General features: G+C 41.0%; 1 protein-coding gene across 3 annotated transcripts in view; it reads left to right on the top strand.

Moving 5' to 3' along the window:
* HCN1 (hyperpolarization activated cyclic nucleotide gated potassium channel 1) overlaps positions 1 to 21909 on the top strand; it is a 317113-nt gene that overhangs the window by 10452 nt on the left and 284752 nt on the right. For all 3 annotated transcript variants that reach the window (XM_075128463.1, XM_048849357.2, XM_048849358.2), the window contains exon 2: positions 13999 to 14422. In XM_075128463.1, the coding sequence (XP_074984564.1) occupies positions 13999 to 14422 (424 nt within the window). The remainder of the gene's footprint in view (positions 1 to 13998; positions 14423 to 21909) is intronic.

Raw genomic sequence — 21909 nt, 5'->3', positions numbered from 1 at the left:
CTTCAAATACAAAAATGATACGTGTATACAAATCGCATAATTATATTCAGCAAAGCATAACCTTTCCATAGACACCTTCCTTGACCTTTGTACAAGATTTGTTGCAATTATATAACAGTGGTAGCAACAATGATCTACATGGTTATAGTTTATCGATAACGTCACAACAATTATAAAGTTAAGTTTGATAGTGTTTGGAATTAATCTGTTTTTTGCAATTTTCTCCCTTTATCTATCAAAAGAGGAAAAATGAAAAGCAAGCATTGCAAATATCCTTTAACAACATGATACTAAATACCATGGACCAATTTCTGCTTTCAATTACACATGTACAACCTTACTGAAGACAAACCAATTTAAATAAAAATGTGGCTTGTTGCCTTTTGAGTGTTTTGTCTTTTTTTAGTACAACTTTAGGCTCCAATCCTGCCAAAATGTATTCATATGCTTAATTTAAAGCATGTGAATAGTCCCACAAGAGTTAAGCATGCCTGTGTTTGCAGGACTGGGGCCTGAATCTCAAATCATGTACATAATATACTGATGACTTGCAAATTTGCTTCTATCACCATACTAAAGAGTTTGTCAATCTTTGAGTACTGACACTATCTCTGGATTTCAGAGGCTTTTTGATGACACTCTCCCTCCTCCCAAACCAATTAAAATCCACGAAAGAGCCTCTCTATGCTTGTATGACTGGCTGATTTCAATGGAAATCAGGAGCCTAAATACTTTTGTGTATTGGGACCGTAGACAAGTGACCTAAAGAAAGTTAGAGTAGTCAGAGCTGTGGGCAATATGAGGAGATTTTGCAGTAATAAACATAAAATCCTGCACCAAGGAGAAGAAATAAACAGAACAGATACAAATTTTCAGTACCTGGGAAGATAATGGAACAATAATTAAGCAATCAATTTCCAAACACCTAGAAGATAATAAAGTGATGAGTAACAGTGAGCATGGATTTGTCAAGAACAAATCATGTCAAACCGACCTAATAGCTTTCTTTGACAGGGTAACAAGCCTTGTGGATAGGGGGGAAGTGGTAGGTGTGGTATATCTTGACTTTAGTAAGACTTTTGATACTGTCTCGCATGACCTTTTCATAAACAAACTAGGGAAATACAACTTAAATGGAGCTACTATAAGATGGGTACATAGCTGATTGGAAAACCATTCCCAGAGAGTAGTTATCAGTGGTTCACAGTCAAGCTGGAAGGGCATATCAAGGGGGGCCCTGCAGGGATCAGTTCTGGGTACTGTTCTGTTCAATATCTTCATCAACGGTGTAGATAATGGCACTTATTCACTTATAAAGTTTGCGGATGATACCTAGTGGGGAGGAGTTGCAAGTGCTTTGGAGGACAGGATTAAAATTTAAAATGATCTGGACAAACTGGAGAAATGGTCTGAAGTAAACAGGATGAAATTCAATAAGGACAAATGCAAAGTACTCCACTTAGGAAGGAACAATCAGTTCCATATATACACAATGGGAAATGCCTGCCTAGGAAGGAGTACTGCAGAAAGGGATCTGGGCGTCATAGCGGATCACAATCTAAATATGAGACAGCAGTTTATACTGTTGCAAAAAAAAAAAAAGAAAATAAAAAGAAGCAAACATCATTCTGGGATGTATTAGCTGGAGTGTTGTAAACAAGACATGAGAAGTAATTCTTCTGCTGTACTCCGCGCTGATTTGGCCTCAACTGGAATATTGTGTCCAGTTCTGGGCACCATATTTCAGGAAAGATGTGGACATATAGGAGAAAGTCCAGAGAAGAGCAACAAACATTATTAAAAGGTCGAGAAAACATGACCTATGAGGGAAGATTGAAAAAAATGGGCTTGTTTACTATGGAGAAGAGAAGACTGAGAGGGAACATGGTAACAGTTTTCAAGTACTGTGACAGGGTCGGGTCAGAGGGCTACAGGAGAGTGATAGAAGGCAGATATATTAAGGTTAAGCAGATCCCTTTTCCCCGGGTAAGGTAACGGGCAGTTCCAGAACAATCAGGAACTTGCTGGAACCAATTAAGGCAGACAGGCTAATTAGGATACCTGGAGCCAATCAAGAAGCTGCTAGAATCAATTAAGGCTGGCTAATCAGGGCACCTGGTTTAAAAAGGACCTCACTTTAGTCAGTGAGGGGCGTGCAAGGAGCTGAGAGTGGGAGGGCATGCTGCTGGAGGACTGAGGAGTACAAACGCTATCTGGCATCAGAAGGAAGGTCCTGTGGTGAGGATACAGAAGGTGTTGAGAGGAGGCCATGGGGAAGTAACCCAGGGAGTTGTAGCTGTCACACAGGTGTTACACGAAATACTGTAGACAGCTGTGATCCACAGGACCCTGGACTGGAACCTGGAGTAGAGGGTGGGCCCGGGATCCCCCCAACTCCTTATTGGATACAGGAGGAGTTGACCTGGACTGTGGGTCCCACCAGAGGGGAAGGTCCCTGGTCTGTTCCCCGACCCACTGGGTGGACCAGCGGAGACTGTGGGGATTGTTCTCCTTCCTTTTCCCCATGCTGACCAGTGATGAGGTTAGCTGAGTGAATGGCACGTTTGAGCCACTAGCAAAAGTGGCCAAACTGAGGGCTGCCGTGAATCTCTGAGGCAAGCAAATCCGCCAATAAGTGCAGGACCCACCAAGACAGAGGAGGAGCTTTGTCACAGTACATAAAAGGTTGTTACAAGGAGGAGGGAGAAAAATTATTCTCCTGAACCTCTAAGGATAGGACAAGAAGCATGGGCTTAAATTGTGGCAAGGGCGGTTTAGGTTGGACATTAGGCAAAACTTCCTAACTGTCAGGGTGGTTAAGCACTGGAATAAATTTCACAGGGAGGTTGTGAAATCTCCATCATTGGAGGTTTTTAAGAGCAGGCTAGACAATACTAGAAAATACTTAGTGCAGGGGATTGGACTAGATGAACTCTCAAGGTCCCTTCCAGTCCTGTGAGTCTATGATTCTGTGAAAATGGGGGGAACCCCAGAGTGTCAGTCATCCTCCTCGTCATCTTCATGGTCCTAATTGTGACCAGTGGGTGTCACCTGGGGTGTTCCAAAGCACACAGGATGAGATACAGCTTTTATAATGGTACACTGATGCCCACTGGGGTCCATACATCTTTATGAAGGTTTCAACCCCCTTTTCCTTATCTACACTTCCACACTCAACTAAATTTAGGGTGCCCCACTTTTTATAGGCTAACTTGTTAGTTCCCCTTACATTTATTAACACTTACTTTATTCAACCACCATAAAGACATGGTTAGCATATTATAATACCCTATGTCTGCAAAAATCCCCCAAATACTCTAACTGGCTTTAACTGGTACATTACAGAACATAGCTCCTAAATACCAGCAGTATAAAACACTTAATGCAGCATTCTGTCTCATGACACCTTGTGATATAAGATCATTGCTCTCTTGTGACAGCTTACAATCATTCTAGGGTCACTTATTGGGTAGTTGCTTTTGTCAAATCTTTCCTTAGGCCTGGAGTCTCGTTTGGCTAAGCTAAATATCTTACAAAGCTGAGGCCTGTAGACTCTATGTTACAACATTAATTAATACTTATATTTATGATATAGAGGTGACATATACCTGATAACTTTGTAGCCAAGGATAAAATATATTGTCTAACTGGATGTTTTAGTTAATAGTGGGTTTCAGCATAAATCCCTGCCTGTCTGTTTGAATTGTTCATAACTGACAGTCTATATACTATATGGATTAAAGCAAATTAACATTTCTTCTCTTAAAAACTTAAACCTATCTTTCTTAAGGAACATTAACATCTGACTAAAAATGTTTTCCCAAATCTCTCAAATAAAATCTCTTCTGCTGAAAGAAAGATCCATGTTCATTATATTTAGTCAACTGAATTTAAAGTGAACCTGGCTGAAAAGTGAAAATAGACTTTAACTCGTGTTTTTTCAACCTAGTACATTAAGAGAAGTTTCCTTCTAGTTTGTCAAAACAATAATAGTTTTAACTGTTAGAAATAATTTTACTTTTACTTTTCATGATTATATTTTCAGATCATAAGTCTGTGATTGAAACTTCTATGAGGGCTAATTCTAGCAGCTTATCAGTGGTTACGGCTATAGGCAACTTTACTTGCAGGCAAACACTTTTCTTTGTCGCTCTTAACCCATACTTTGGGTTGATGATGTGAAGAGCAAGTACCGGTGCTGGGCAAAGTCACTTAAGAGTAGGAAATACTTTGTCTGAACTCTCAAAGATCAGAAAGAATTTCTGTACTATGACACTTCAAAGTGGATAGTGGAGAATAAAACATTCAACCAAAATATAAATCTTGCTGGTGAAGTAGATTGTTAAATAATTCTCTTTATATTATATTGGGTTTTGATTTTATATATTGATAAATATTTATAGGTGGAGCATGTAGTTAATGTTGAGCAAGTTTTCATTCTTGAGGATTCTTTTCAGATACTTAGAACTCTATCAATCTTCTGCCTCTCACCCTGAAAACTGACATATTTCTTCTCAGCTGTAAAGTGATTTCTTTTTCATTTTGGGGAGGAAAACACGGTTGTGTAATTACACTTTTTTGTGTGGTTTCAGAGTAACAGCGTGTTAGTTTGTATTCGCAAAAAGAAAAGGAGTACTTGTGTGTGACATTTTTTTGACACACATTTTTGTGTGACATTATTTTGAATAGTTCAGTTGTGTGAATGGGACAAGAGAGAAACAAAGTTTGTCAAGGACATAGCATGTAGGTCAGAAATGTGCCTTTCAGGGTTCAGGTAACATCAGTTTTCATGTAGCCAAATTACAATGGTTTTAAAATGCATTTTGTGCATACACGCTTGTTATAACTAGTGATCTGCCAACTTTCTATGTGAACTGTTAATGCACACATATACAAGTTGAATGCAAATTTCCTTTTTATAAATGGATCTGGATGTTCTACTGTAAAGATACATACATTTATTTTAAAAAAGTAAATGTCATTTCCATTAATGACATGGAATGTGACTTGTGGCAATGCTGATGACAAAGATATGTGTTGGAAAGAGGCAGAGCTCTGAAGGAGTTCTGCCTTGCTGTATTGGCTATTGTGAATATGCATATGAAATGAGGCAATAGCTCTAGCCTCACTGGTTGAACACATTTTTCAGGATAGAGCACTTTACTGCTTTCTAGCAAATAGTTGCACACTTATTAAAAACAGCCAGGAAAATTCCATTATTATTTGGTATTGAAGTAGTCTGCAAAGGACCTATTGAGGAATGGAGCTTCACTGCACTAAGCTCTGCACAGACATATGAAACACTGTTCCTGACCTGAAGAACTTAGTTACTGAGCTTCAGGCTGGTGGACCATGTGGGTTTTGTGCTGATCTACCTGTGTAGAGCTCAGTGAAGCTTCATAGATTCATAGATACTAAGGTCAGAAGTGACCATTATGATCATCTAGTCCGACCTCCTGCACAATGCAGGCCACAGAATCTCACCCACCCACTCATGCGAAAAACCTTCTCTGAAGCAAAATGGAGCAACAAGGGACTGTAATGAACAGCACGAGCCTAAGGAGAAGGAGCAAGGGTAGTACTAATATGTTTACATGGTTATACAGGCAAAAAAAAGGCACATATTGATGCAACACCCTCATTTGGAAAGCCTTACATTATAAATATTCAGGCCCCAAGGACCTTAATCTTAAAATTAGGGGAGATATTCCCACTGTATACTTCTGAGATATTGCACCTGCTAAATCCGAACAAAGTCTTGCATCCACAATATTCTGCTATTGTATGGAATTCAGAGCAGTCTGATTGTAGGAAAACCCCAGTTTGCTGTGTAGCCTCAAGTCACACCAACCCTTTTCCAGCTGAGAGATGCATACTGGAGTTGTGAGCCCACTGACAATTTATGTTAGATCAGCCTGGAAGTGCCTTAAAGAAGAAATCATAGATTGAAAATAAATATCATCAAGGACATTGTGCCTTGCTGAAGCGCTCATTATTCCCCATGCTTCAAGACAGTGGAATACTGAAGGGAAAAACAAATCTGAGTAACTTTTCCCCCAAATATGTATGGAATAAGCAGGGTCTCTGCAACAACTAAAATAAGTGACAGTTGAAATGATTTTAAAATAAAATTCAGTTTCCCCCAGGCTAGTTGAATAGGTAGAGAACAAAATGCTACATAGAGCTCATATACTGCTTTGCAATGCAAAGCTCTGTACAAACATTAAGTAATGCTAATTAATTCTTAATCACTATTGGGTAGGCATGCATTTTAAACTGACTCTTCATCTTAACTAGGATGTCCTGTGGCAATAAATAAACCAACAAAGCTTCAGTAGATTCCAGAGGTATCAAAAGGACTATATCATCAGTGAATGTAGAGTAGTGTGACTGTAAGTAAAGAGGTTTAGCAATCTGTAATGGAAGAGATGTAATTAAAAGCAAAATTCATATATTAAAATAAAACAGAAAACACTTTAGTAACAACTATGACTCACCTGGTTTTATATTTTTTCTATTTAAAATAACTCCTTTCATAACTGAAAAGTCATACAATTTATTTTGTGACTTTCTTATGAAAATTTGACTATGAAATATTAGAACTCCCACTGATTTAGAAGTCAGGCTATTTAGTTTCTGGGTTGATAAATGCATGTAAAATTTAAAAATTGGGATCATTCCTCACAGTGCACATGAATTGAAAATTATGGTTCAAAGGAAGGGAGTTACTGTTATCACCATTCCAGTCTGCACTCTTCAGGCTCTTCCGGTCTCCTTGCCCAGCCAGTCCTAGTCTCCCCCTCTGAGCTTCATGTCTAAGGGATTGTCTTCACTACTGTGCTACATTAGCACCAATGCAGAGCGTCGGTGAAGACGTGCTACGTTTGCGGGAGAGTACTCTCCCATCGACGTAATTACTCCACCTCAACGAAAGGCAGAAGCTATATCGGCAGAGAGTGATTCCCACCAACATAGCACGGTATAAACACGGATTTATGACACTACTCCACTAGGGGGGTGGTTTTTCAACTCCTGAGTGACATAGGTTACATCAACTTAACCGGTAGACAAGCCATGAGCCCCAATCTCTTCCACCATCACAGGCTCCTTGTCGCCAGTCTCCTTGCTCAGCTAGTCCTAGTCCTCCAATCTAATGTTTTTCTTTTTCTCTCCCCTTCTCCCACCCACCATTGTCTCCCCTTTCCCTTCCCCGTGCATCTTGTCCAGTTTGTCTACGCCACCCTTATTCCTTCCACCTCCACAGTTTATTTTATTCCCTATGTGGTTTTATACCATGCTCATCACCATAGTGTCTGGTCAACATCCAGTAGTGCTTTAGGCAATGAAACTAACATCTGTTATATGTTTGGCTGCTTGTCTCGCTGTCCAGTCAGTCCCAGTTCTTCCCTTGCACCCTGACTTTTTGAAACATCTGTTTCCCTTCTCCCTACAATGGTTTCTACTCCCAGTCTCCTTGTTCAGCTGGTCTGTTTCTCCTCCTCCCCCAGCTGCTGGGCCAATCTCAGTCCCTCCCCACTCATTTCCCTCCCTGACTCCCAGTCAGTTGTCTGCAGTCTATAAGTACCTAGCCAGGGAAAACAAATTTTATAACTGAAGAAGTCCATCTGGCAGAGAAAGGTATGACATGATCCAGCAAGTGGAAGTTGAAGCTAGACAAATTCAGCTTGTAAATAAGATGTACATTTTTGACTGAGGGTAATTACCCATAAGAAAGTATAACATGTCCAAACTGTCTTCATTCCATACAACCTGCTTCAGAAAAATCCTCCATATTTTTTGGCCAAGAACAATCTCAAACCAATATCTATTGACACAGTGCAGCCAAGAGGATCTGAGCACCATCATTGCCAGGAAGCGTTGGAGATTGATCGGTCATGTGCTTTGGATGGAAACTGATTCCATCACCAGAGTAGCAATAAGATGGACACCTGAAGGCAAGTGAAAACGAGGCTGCCCGAAAACAACATGGCAAAGAGCTGTGGAAGCCGAGCTGAAAAGCCTGGGGCACAGCTGGGGAACCATTGAAAGACTTGCCAGAAACAGACAGCAGTGGAGGAGCTTCGTCACTACCCTAAGCGCCAGAGGCATAAGAGGGACATGATGATGATGATGATGATGAATTAACCATTGGAACAATTTACCAAGGGTCACAGTGGATTCTTCATCACCGACCATTTTAAAATCAAGATTGGATGCTTTTCTAAAAGATCTGCTCTAGGAATTATTTTGGGGAAGCTCCATGGCCTGTGCTATACAAGAGGTCACACTGATGATCACAATGGTCCCTTTTGGCCTTAGAATCTATGATCCTAGATGCAGGGGGCAGGTCCATCCAGCCCATCTGTCCTGAGAGAAGGATACACAATACAGTACAAATAGAAGGATAACTAGAGAATTTTCTAAAGGAAAAATGAATTCTTTCAAAATGAGATATTAAGAAAATTGATGACTAACTAATCAGATAACATTATATTTTGTTTCAGAGTAGCAGCCGTGTTAGTCTGTATTCGCAAAAAGAAAAGGAGTACTTGTGGCACCTCAGAGACTAACCAATTTATTTGAGCATAAGCTTTCGTGAGCTACAGCTCACTTCATCGGATGCATTCAGCGGAAAATACAGTGGGGAGATTTATATACACAGAGAACATGAAACAATGGGTGTTATTATACACACTGTAAGGAGAGTGATCACTTAAGATGAGCTATTACCAGCAGGAGAGTGGGGGGGAGAAAATAAAATAAACCTTTTGTAGTGATAATCAAGGTGGGCCATTTCCAGCAGTTGACAAGAACGTCTGAGGAACAGTGGGGGGTGGTGGGGGGAAATAAACATGGGGAAATAGTTTTACTTTGTGTAATGACCCATCCACTCCCAGTCTCTATTCAAGCCTAAGTTAATTGTATCCAATTTGCAAATTAATTCCAATTCAGCAGCCTCTCATTGGAGTCTGTTTTTGAAGTGTTTTTGTTGAAGAATTGCAACTTTTAGGTCTGTAATCGAGTGACCAGAGAGATTGACGTGTTCTCCGACTGGTATTTGCATGTTAAAATTCTTGACATCTGATTTGTGTTCATTCTTTTACACAGAGACTGGCCAGTTTGACCAATGTACATGGCAGAGGGGCATTGCTGGCACATGATGGCATTATCACATTGGTAGATGTGCAGGTGAACGAGCCTCTGATAGTTTGGCTGATGTGATTAGGCCCTATGATGGTGTCCCCTGAATAGATATGTGGACACAGTTGGCAACGGGCTTTGTTGCAAGGAAAGGTTCCTGGGTTAGTGGTTTTGTTGTGTGGTGTGTGGTTGCTGGTGAGCATTTGCTTCAGGTTGGGGGGCTGTCTGTAAGCAAGGACTGGCCTGTCTCCCAAGATCTGTGAGAGTGATGGGTCGTCTTTCAGGATAGGTTGTAGATCCTTGATGATGCTTTGGAGAGGCTTTAGTTGGGGGCTGAAGGTGATGGCTAGTGGAGTTCTGTTATTTTCTTTGTTGGGCCTGTCCTGTAGTAGGTGACTTCTGGGTACTCTTCTGGCTCTGTCAATCTGTTTCTTCACTTCAGCAGGTGGGTATCGTAGTTGTAAGAATGCCTGATAGAGATCTTGTAGGTGTTTGTCTCTGTCTGAGGGGTTGGAGCAAATGCGGTTGTATCGTAGAGCTTGGCTGTAGACAATGGATTGTGTGGTGTGATCTGGGTGAAAGATGGAGGCATGTAGGTAGGAATAGCGGTCAGTAGGTTTCCGGTATAGGGTGGTGTTTATGTGACCATCGCTTATTAGCACTGTAGTGTCCAGGAAGTGGAGCTCTTGTGTGGACTGCTCCAGGCTGAGGTTGATGGTGGGATTGAAATTGTTGAAATCATGGTGGAATTCCTCAAGGGCTTCTTTTCCATGGGTCCAGATGATGAAGATGTCATCAATATAGCGCAAGTAGAGTAGGGGCATTAGGGGACGAGAGCTGAGGAAGCGTTGTTCTAAGTCAGCCATAAAAATGTTGGCATACTGTGGGTCCATGCGGGTACCCATAGCAGTGCCGCTGATTTGAAGGTATACATTGTCCCCAAATGTGAAATAGTTATGGGTGAGGACAAAGTCACAAAGTTCAGCCACCAGGTTAGCCGTGACATTATCGGGGATACTGTTCCTGATGGCTTGTAGTCCATCTTTGTGTGGAATATTGGTGCAGAGGGCTTCCACATCCATAGTGGCTAGGATGGTGTTTTCAGGAAGATCACTGATGGAGTGTAGTTTCCTCAGGAAGTCAGTGGTGTCTCAAAGATAACTGGGAGTGCTGGTAGTGTAGGACCTGAGGATGGAGTCTACATAGCCAGACAATCCTGCTGTCAGGGTGCCAATGCCTGAGACGATGGGGCGTCCAGGATTTCCAGGTTTATGGATCTTGGGTAGCATGATAGAATACCCCAGGTCGGGGTTCCAGGGGTGTGTCTGTGCGGATTTGTTCTTGTCCTTTTTCAGGGAGTTTCTTGAGCAAATAGTGTAGTTTCTTTTGGTAACCCTCAGTGGGATCAGAGGGTAATGGCTTGTAGAAAGTGGTGTTGGAGAGCTGCCTAGCAGCCTCTTGTTCATATTCCGACCTATTCATGATGACGACAGCACCTCCTTTGTCAGCCTTTTTGATTATGATGTCAGAGTTGTTTCTGAAGCGGTGGATGGCATTGTGTTCTGCACGGCTGAGGTTATGGGGCAAGTGATGCTGCTTTTCTACAATTTCAGCCCGTGCATGTCTGCGGAGGCATTCTATGTAGAAATCCAGTCTGTTGTTTGTGGAATAAAAAATATTCAGAACTTTGATACAATCCTATAGTCTAGCTTTTTGATCTTATTTTGTTCTATAAACTCTGATTTTGATATAACTTTTTGCTGACATTCAGTGCAAGGAAGAGCATAGTGGTCTGCATAATCACAATGTATAATTAATCCATTTATACATTGGATTGTTCTGGGATGAAATTTCTCCATTCAGCATTCTGGGTTTTGTCTGGTTGGTGTTTGGCTCGGTTAGTCTTAGTTATATAACTACTTCCTGTGGCTCTTAAACTTCCAGGTCAATTAGAAGTCAAGCAATGGCTTATTTAGAAGTGAACCATGGACAAATGTGCTTGTGCTATGTGATTATTCTAGTTCTCTTCCAACAGTTTTCAGGATTTCTTGGCGATGTTCATAAATGCTCTCAAAGCAGTTAAATCACTTTGGGAGATAATTTTGTAGAAGTGATTGCAGGGATGGTAATTATGGGCTATAGCACTATTGTATGTGGAAGTAGAACAGCTTTCTCATCTATGCGGCAGTTTTAGCATGTCCAACAACCCTATTGTTGTATAAACTCAAGATCCTTTGTACTAGTCTTGATAATGGACTGTTACGCATTTACTCCAATGAGTGTGCACCCTACCAGCAGTGTTATCGAGGTGTTAATCAGATTGGAGCCACAAAATTTGTCTGGAAAAAATGGGAAAATTTTGTAAGTTTTGCTTTCACTCTTTGTTTGCAGCAAGGTTTCAAATGCACCAGAAAGAAATAAGAGTGCATGAAATAGGGAATTACTTGCAAGAGTCTGTTCTGTGTGAATTTTTGCATTTCATTTTAAAGATATTTTGATAATAAAGACTAATCTCTTTTGACTTCTGTTGGAGCAAAGATTTTTAGTATATGGAATCTCTCTGGTTACTCTATAGTGCATTTGCTAGTTGTTTTTAGTCCGTTGTATAAGAAGTTACATCATTTGTCTTCTGCCTCTGTATAATGTATTAAATTAATAGGCAGCAAATTTAAAACAAACAAAAGGCAGTACTTCTTCACGTAACACATGGTCAACCTGTTTAACTTGTTGCCATGGTATGTTGTGAAGGCCAAAAGTATAACTAGGTTAAAAGAAAGAATTAGATAAGTTCTTGGAGGATAGGTCCCACATCCCCATGCTCCAGTTGTCCCTACCATCCAACTGCCACAAGTTGGTACTGGATGACAGGGGATGGATTACTCAAAATTGCCCTCTTATGTACATTCCCTCTGGACCGTCTTGCACTGGCCACTGTCATAGCCGGGATACTGGGTTAGATGGACCATTGATCTGACCCAGTATGGCTGTTCTTATGTTCCTTAAGAAGTGGTACTATTCCTTTCCAATTTCTGTCCCCTTTGTTACAAAGCCTACCTTCCCTTGAGTTGTGTCCATTGGGAAGTCATGCAGCCCTCTACTTAAAGTCCCAGCCTGAAGCCCTTCCATCCCCATCCCAATGGGTGCATGTTCTGTATGGCAGGTTACCAGCCTGACTCCCCATTTCTGCAGTAAACGTTAGAGATTTGAGACTGATACACTACAATCAGGGATAACGAGACAATTCAACAGTAGAATACCAAGGGAGGAAAAATCACTTTTGTAGTGGTAATAGGGGTGGCCCATTTCAAACAGTTGACAAGAAGGTGTGAGTAACAGTAGGGGGAAATTAGTATGGGGAAATTAGTTTTTGTAATGACCCATCCACTCCCAGTCTTTATTCAGGCCTAGTTTGATGGTGTCCAGTCTGCAAATTAATTCCAATTCGGCAGTTTCTCTTTGGAGTCTATTTTTGAAGTTTTTTGTTGAAGAATTGCCACTTTTAAATCTGTTATTGAGTGTCCAGGGAGATTGAAGTGTTCTCCTACTGGTTTTTGAATATTATAATTCCTGATATCAGATTTGTGTCCATTTATTCTTTTGTGTAGAGACTGTCCGGTTTGGCCAATGTACATGGCAGAGGGGCATTGCTGGCACATGATGGCATATATAACATTGGTAGATGTGCAGGTGAACCAGCCCCTCATGGTGTGGCTGACATGGTTAGGTTCTATGACGGTGTCCTTTGAATAGATATGCAGACAGAGTTGGCAAAATGTGACAGCTTCAACAGGAAAGATTGAGAACAACCCATATTAGAATATCCCAGTGTCCTGTGTTCCCTAACCGCCAGGATAAAGGTTATAAGGGAGGCTTCCTTCTTCTCTTCCCTGTCCCCAGGCCATTTTGTGATTATCACCTTACTTTGCTTTTTCATCAAAATGCCCAAAATTGAAAGGAAAATTTTCAAGTTGGATCAAAACAAAATGTTCCATTTTGACATTTCCAAAACTTTTCAGTCTGGCCAAAAGTATTAGGTGAACTCCACATAAATTCATTCATGGTTTCTGGTTGACCAATGCTGTATTTTAGAGTGAATACATTATTTTCCAAAAGTATTTTTCCCAGCTCTACTATCCAAACATTTTAGTACCTTACAAAAGATAGTTTTGTTCAGGTTGAAAAAATGGGTGAGGATTTGGATGTTGTTGTTTGGGTTTTATTTTTGCTTCTGGATTTACTGTTTTATTCCAGTGCAGTTATGGCATGGACATACTTAGTGTGTTATCTGCTAGATTTTGGGTTTTCATTTGGATGTAAGGCAAGAAAGAACTTCATTAGCTTGCTAAAGCATTCATGATTGATATCAGGCATCAGTACTTTTTATGTAAACATTCTGATAGGTTTTGACAGGAAGTCTGGGGACATCTACTGAATCACATATTCACCTTTCAGATATGCCATGGAGGGAATAAACTAATGTCTTGTCACAATCCTGCATTTATCCCAGATGCCAATCACCAGTAGGCAGATTGTGTAATGTTTATATAATGATTAGTCTTTGCAGTGATTGTGCATATTTCAAATGGCTAAAAAGAAAGAACTCTCATAGTCTTAATAGAATAAATAAAATACACAGAGAAGATAATATTCTATATGGGTCTCATTGTGTAGTCCTCTCTTAGGCAAAGCTGCCACTGATTTATACATTGCCTACAGTGTGCCAGGTTCTTTACAGACAGATGCAAAGACAAGAACCTGGTCTCAAAGGGCTTACAGCATAGATACTCAACATTAAATTGATGTTTTTTATTTTATAATTACATCAATAATTCTATTTGTTGTTTTTATTTCCTGTAGGTTTTACTGGGACTTAATAATGCTTATAATGATGGTTGGAAATCTTGTCATCATACCAGTTGGAATCACATTCTTTACAGAACAAACAACAACACCATGGATTATTTTCAATGTGGCATCAGACACTGTTTTTCTGTTGGACTTGATCATGAATTTTAGAACTGGGACGGTCAATGAAGATAGCTCTGAAATAATATTGGACCCCAAGGTCATCAAAATGAATTACTTAAAAAGCTGGTTTGTGGTTGACTTCATCTCATCAATACCAGTGGATTATATTTTTCTCATTGTAGAAAAAGGGATGGATTCAGAGGTTTACAAGACGGCTAGAGCACTTCGCATTGTGAGATTTACAAAAATCCTCAGCCTGTTACGTTTATTACGACTTTCGAGATTAATTCGATACATACACCAGTGGGAGGAGGTAAGACATATATTTATATATCCATTCACTAAGATTCTATTCCTTTAAAAATGAAGTATTAGAACTCTTTAAAGAGCTATAGATAAACTGGGCATGGAGAATCATGAAATCTATGACTCGGATAAAGGCATTTTCACTGCCCATTTAGATTATTTACACAGGTTGAATATTTTGATTACTTACCTGGTTTAAAAATGGTGATTGCCACCATCTTGAATTAGCTCCTTCTTACCTACCCACTTCCAAAAGTAATACTTTGGGGAATGATCTCATGCTATCTAGCAACTTGACAGAGGTTACATTTCCAGAGTTCCAGGAATGAATGGCATTCCCTAGTATTTGGCATGCCAGGAAATATTACCATGGCCAAGAAAAAGTATTTGGGAAGGGTTTCTGCACAAATAATTACAAATCAGTTATTTAGTTTCTTGCTTATCTCCATTTTTGAAATTGCAGACCATGAATGTTTTTGTTTTTGTTTTGTTTTGAAGTGTGTGGAGCTGCCAAAAGTAACAGTAAAATATAACTATTGGCTGTTAAGACTTCTCATGGGTAAGAAACCTGAAGAAGGTTTTGTAACTAAAGAATATTTTTGTGAAATGAATGCTGTAAGATATTATGGTGCCTTTTCCATCTCATACGTTTATCAGCTGTATCCTTTTCAGTGCACTAGATTCTCCTGCTCCTTTAAAAATATAAACACTAATTTTGTCCATAATATCCAGCAAACAAATCAGTTTGTTAACAGCCTGACCCTGAGAGGTGTAGAGTACAGTATAAAACACTTGTTTAAGCCAGTGGTGATGGTTGGAAAACAGAAATCCCATGCAGATTGATGAGAACTGCCGATGCTCAGTACCAGTTAGAATTAGTCCCTGAATTTTCTTTGTGAAATCTGCTTAGTTTTGCCTTCTAGAATGACATGGTAGGTGATACAGTGTAGTTATTATTTAAATGTTAACAATATACTGTACTCTTATACTCAGTTTAGGTATGACAAGTGATTAAGAAACTCTTGCAGGCCTCCCATGAATCTGTGCTTTTACCTCTGCCGTGTTTTCTAGAGGGACATCCTTGAGAATTGTTTTCAATGACATTAATTTGGTTCAGATCAAAATAAGTTAATGACATGCTACAAACCATGGTGCCACAAATGAATAGTAAATTTACTAATTTCCAATTTATAAGCAAACACAATATTTTAAAATTAATATAATAGAAGTGAGATCTCAAATCCAATATAGGGACATAACGTTTGTACTCAAAGGTTTCTCTTCCAAAAGGTTTTGTTTCATCTCTGTTGGCCAATAAACTGGCACAAACAACATTCCTCCCCACCAAAAAAACCCAACAACAGAGAAATGAGTCCAAAGCAGAGATAATTGAGTAGATGCTCCATCTAGTTTACAGTGGGCAGCCATTGAGAATCCCCAGGGCAAACAAGCTCTCCCTTGGGCTGCCACGTCACTCCATCCTTGACTCCACTTGTGAATCCTCAGAAATGTTTTTGGGTTGACAATTTTTGTGCTTGTTGGGTTATAAGCAGTGGTAGTCCATTTCTCTGGGAATTTCTACAATGCCTTTCACCTTGATATCTGAGCACCACTAGGAAGACAGAAAAAGAATCCAAAACAAGCTATTCATATTAGTTTTTAAAAAACAAACATTTTGCTTTTTTTTAAAAAGGTCCCAATGACCTTAAAAATGTACAGATGTGTTAACAATGTGGACTAAATCAGAAATTGTCACCATAAGTATTGATGAATACATGAATGAAATTCATCCAATAAAAATATTTCTCTTCCCATTCTATGCGTTTTTGACATTTTAGTAAAGTTCCTCATGGATTTTCATACTTTTCTTTCATGTCCTCTAATAGCATATTGCTATTTTAAATTTAGTTGAGTCTTTGACAGTATTCTACATGATTATCTCAGCTACAGATTATAGACTGTACATTAAGATATGATAATAGCTTAAAAGGAAACAAAAATAGTTTAAATGTAGGATGAACTGTGCTTGAAAGACCATTAGCTGTATGGTCCCCCAGAGTGATCAGTGCTCAGACCTTTGCTGGTATTTATTTACACTGCATTAAGAGCATGCATGCACATGCCTGACAGAGAACAATTAACTTTGTTGATGACACAAAATTAAAACCTGTTTCTCTGTATACAAATTAAAGGATTTGATCCTTTTTTCATATGGGCTGATGTGTGATTTTAAATGTAATTTAGAAAAATCTGAAATACTACATATTTGGATCAAGAATGGTGAATACTAGGCCAAAACCACCAGAAGGGCCATAAGTGATTCCTTATTTTAATAAACTGCCAACAGAATGCACTCAGGAAAACAGAGTAATAGACAAATTAGGTTGTATAATAACACTTATCCCACTGAGTTTCTTTTATAACCTAAGTTACAAAAGACAGGTTGGGATTGTTTGGGATATCCCCAGAACTCTAAGATGAATAGGCTGCAACTATAAGAGGATTTTTATTTGATATTTTTCACACAGGTTCACGTTCATTTTTACATAATTTAGTATCCAGCTGCCAGTAGTCATATTCAGCAATTTTGAGGCAGTAATGTGTGTAGTCTTGAAGATTTCCCTTTAACCATCATGAAGGAATGCAGCTGCAGCCTGCAGTATAGTTTATATAAATTCCAACTAGCTGTCATGGGGTGTCTCCTGAGGGTCCTTCAAGATTAAGTACAGGCCACAATACTGCAGGTCTCCTTCACCACCACCACCATGTTGTATTTTGTTGTTCCAGTAGGCTGCCACCTGTAGTGCTATTTACATATATTTACAAGCTAAGCAAAGCAAACTCCCCCACTTTTTTCTGGGGAATAGAATGGGGCTCGAACAGCCAGCTCTGCTTTCCGCCAGCTCTCCCTCTTCTCAGGGCTTCCTTCCTCTCAGTTTATGTGCTCTCAGCTGCTGGGATTTCTTCCCCTTCTAATTAGTCCCTGAATAGTAGCTGTGCTGTGTTGATTGACCTTCCAATTAGGTCCCAATTAACCTATATTGGAGGGGATTTGAGTGACAGGATGCTGAGTCAGCTCCTGACTCATCACACACTGTCACAGGAGCATAGTTAATGTCAGCCCATGTTAGTAGTTAGACCGGGGTGGGCAAACCTTTTGGCCCAAGAGCCACATTTGGGTATGGAAATTGTATGGTGGGCCATGAATGCTCATGAAATTGGGGGTTGGGATGCGGGAGGGGGTGAGGGCTCTGGCTGGGGTTGCGGGCTCTGGGGTGGGGCCAGAAATGAGAAGTTCAGGATGTGGGAGGGGGCTCTGGCCTGGGGAAAGGAGTTGGATTATGCGGGAGGGGGAGGGCTCCAGCTGGGGGTACGAGCTCTGGGGTGGGGCTGGGGATGAGGGGTTGGGGGTGCAGGAGGGTGCTCAAGGCTGGGACTGAGGGGTTCAGAGGGCGGGAGTGGGATCAGGGCTGGGGCAGGGGGTTGAGGCACGGGAAGGGGTAAGGGGTGCAGGCTCCATGCGATGCTTATTTCAAGCAGCTCCTGCCTCTGGCTCCTATGCAGAGGCGTGGCCAGGCAGCAGGCACTGCCCCTGCAACTCCCATTGGCTGTGGTTGCTGGCCAATGGGAACTGTGAGGGCGGCGCTCGGGGTGGGGGCAGCGTGCGGAGCCCCCTGGCTGCCTCTACGTGTAGGAGTCAGAGAAGAGACATGCCACTGCTTCCAGGAGTCGCACGGAGCCACAGCACGCGGGGAACGGGGCAAGCCCCCAACCCCGCACCCCGGTGGGAGCTCAAGGGCCGCATTAAAATGTCTGGAGGGCCAGATGCGGCCTCCGGGACATAGTTTGCCCATCCCTGAGTTAGACTCTTGTTGGTCAATGAGTGGTGATGAGAGAAAACATTTAAACAAAGATGGAGTGGATAATTTGACAGGAATTCAATTCCTTTATTTATAAATTGTCATTAACCTAGACCTATTATTTTTTCACTCTGGCTAAAGTACCCTACACTTACAACCCAAACATCAATAAACAGATGATACCTTGTTAAATAAAACCACACAATTTTAAAGTAAGTAAATTTTTGGAAGAAAAGGGGGAATTAGTATGTAATTATTCTTTTCGCAAAAGACTCCTTTCCTCCTCTGACAGCTCAGCATAGACTTCCAAAAATATTAAATATAGAATACTGGACCAAATTTCCACCTAGTATAACATCATAGAATTCAAAGAATCAGACAGAAGAGACAATATTATGTGATTTAAGTGACTGATCACACACAGCACAGATATTGAATCATGGGAAGTGGATACTCAAATGCAGTTGTCAAAATGAATAGTTCAGAAGCAAACTGATAGAGGAAACTTGTTCACCTAAAATATTCATTGAATTTGAATTAACAAATTTAAAAACTATTATTTTTCATGGTAAAACTTCCAGTAGAAAATGGGGATATGTTGATCAAATTATTTACTTTTATAGGTCAAAGGTCTATATGTGACTAATCAGCTATTCAAGAAAATTTTCTATCATCTTGAGGGAATGGACCATTAAGTAGGGAATAACTCATGTTACGGTTTACTTTTTTCTTTAAAATTCCTACTTTACTGACAGCACTTTCTATTCTTATTTTGAATCTGGTATATTACTCTTGAGTTTGTATTCAGCTATTTTGGTTGTATAAATTTCTTTCAAACTGCTGCTTTCTTCAGCAAGGTACTTCTAAAAATATGATTTGTAATAGACTTAGAGCAGGGATCCGCAACCTTTGGCACGCAGCCCGCTAGGGTGAGCCCCCTGGCGGGCCGGGCTGGTTTGTTTACCTGCTGCATCTGTGGGAAGCGGCGGCCAGCACATCCCTTGGCCCGCGTTGCTTCCTGCAGCCCCCATTGGCCTGGAATGGCAAACCGTGGCCAGTGGGAGTAGCAATCGGCCAAACCTGCTGATGTGGTAGGTAAACAAACTGGCCCGGCCTGCCAGGGGGCTTCCCTTGGCAGGCTGCGTGCCAAAGGTTGCTGATTCCGGACATAGAGATTGCTTTTTTCTATTTCTACTTGCAATTACAGAACAGGCATCAATAATACTGCTCCCTTGGCCTGAATGCTTAGCCAGTATTTGGGTCCTTTCAGGTTTGTTTCAGTTAGAAGGAGAAATTTGATGATGCAAGTCAGGTATATTTTTTGGTTTAGGACTGTTTATTTATTTTTTAAAAAAAAAAGGTTATAAAATCGTGTTTCCCTGAATATAGTAGAAACAATATAAGGCAGTTTTTGCTTTCAGTTTCCAAGACTGCCCCTCCTGTCAGTTCTGTGCCCTGAGGAGCTCTGCCTCTCTGCTCCCTCTCAGCACCATGGCCATGACTAGGGGCCTAGCAATTTCATGGTCCATGATTTCAGCTATTTAAATCTGAAATTTCATGGTATTGTAATTGTAGGGGTCCTGACCCAAAAAGGAGGTGTAGTGGGGTCATAAGGTTATTGTGGGGAGGGTTGCGGTACTGCTACCCGTATTTCTGTGCTGCTGCTGGCAGCGCTGCTGCCTTCAGAGCTGGGCGGCTGGAGAGCGGCGGCTGCTGGCCAGGAGCCCGACTCTGAAGGCAGCTTGTGCCAGCAGCAGCGCAGAAGTAAGGGCACAGTCTGGTATTGCCACCCTTACTTCTGCGCTGCTGCCTTCAGAGCTGAGCCCTCGGTCAGCAGCCATCACTCTCCAGCTGCCCATTTCTAAAGGCAGCAGCGCAGAAGTAAGGGTGGCCCGGTATGGTGTTGCCACCTTTACTTCTGTGCTGCTGCTGGCAGGGCGCTGCCCTCAGAGCTGGGCGCCTGGCCAACGGCCGTCACTCTCTGGCCACCCAGCTGTGAAAACAGTGCAGAAGTAAGGGTGGAAATGCCATGACCCCCTCCTAAAATAACCTTGTGACCCCCTGCAAATCCCTGTTGAGTCGGAATCCCCAATTTGAGAAACACTGTTCTGTCCCATGAAATCTGTATAGTATAGGATAAAAAGCACAGAAAAGACCAGATTTCTTGGGGGGGAGACCAGATTTCACAGTCTGTGATGCATTTTTCATGGCCATGAATTTGGTAGGGCTCTACTTATGAGTGCTTCGCTTGCTGTCTACTCACTTTTCTCCTGCTTTTCTTTCCTTAATGTGTCTAAGACTTGCCAAACAATCCTCTAGCCCCTGCATTTTCAGTGCGGGAGCCCACATTGCTAAGCTTCTGATCAGTTCTTGCCATGTGGTCCATTGACTTGGGAGGTGGCTTCTATTGTTTCCAGTGATCTGAGTACATAAAGAGGCTTAATCACCTTCCATTTAGCCAGAAAGAAAATTTCTTAGCGGACCCACTGGCTTTTAACCATGTTTGTGATTTTCTGTAGGTCAAAGACCCCCTTGATGGCTGGCACTAACACCTTCCAGACTAACAATAAATAAAACTGTACTCCTAGAAATGCACCATAAATCTATGTGATGTTGAAACACCTGATTATCTGGGATTTAAACACATTTTAAAATGGCTAGACAACTGCTATCTTCATCTGAGTAGGGATGGGCAAAGAAGGCTGTTTTGTAAAATTCAGTTACCAAAAGTAACTGTAAATTTAACTATAGCTAAAATAAAAATAAGGTATGGGTGACCTCTAGTTTTAATTTTACCCGAACTGCCCAACTTTAATGAGTCAAGAGGATTATAGATTTCAGTGCTGCCCTTTGCTAATGCTTACCTCTGAGCAAGTCAAAACTTCCCAGAAATGTCTTACTGTTTTTCTGTTTGCCATATTGTTGTAATAGCTGACTTTTACAAGCCACACAGTAATGAGTGCCCACATCTGAGACAATTCATGCTTGTAGCCTGCGAGAAGCATTCAGAAGAATGAAAAGAATTTATTTTGGCTGTCTTGATTTGGAGCAGTTTTCCCCCAAAGCTCCTGAACGTTCAGGTAGCAGGCATCGCCAAAATTCACTTTTCATATTGGCATTTGGCTAGAAGGTATCAACCTTTTTTTAGTATGTGAACCTGACTATGATGGTGGCGTGACATACCAGGATACAATCCAGACTAATGAGTAGTTGTGTCACCCTTGCCCTGTAACATTGAATGCCCTTTACAATGTCTTGCTGCTGTAGTTTCCAACCTGGACTACTCACAAACAGCTTTCAGCATGTAAGTCACTCCCAGCTGTGACTCTATGTGTGCTGCAGCCAGCCAGCCAGTCCTTGACTCTCACCAGCCTTGGGTATGCTGCAGGGTGAGCCCACCATACCCTCAGTCCTGGATCTTCCCCCAGAAATGTATGTCCTGTATCACCCAGCCCTCCCCTGGATAGCTCAAACACAATAAATCCATTATTCTGTACACAACTTGTTACCCCAAATGGAGTTACCCAGACATTTCAACTTGAACACATTGGGTTAGATAAAACAATAAAACAACAAAGAGAGAGATTTTAAATGCATATAAGTAATGAGGCATAAAAGTCAGAAATAGTTACAA

The sequence above is a fragment of the Caretta caretta genome, chromosome 5, assembly GCF_965140235.1.
Source record: "Caretta caretta isolate rCarCar2 chromosome 5, rCarCar1.hap1, whole genome shotgun sequence".
Lineage (NCBI taxonomy): Eukaryota > Metazoa > Chordata > Testudines > Cheloniidae > Caretta > Caretta caretta.
The sequence above is the reverse complement of the archived record's forward strand: the minus strand, read 5'-3'. Positions and strand labels throughout refer to the sequence as shown.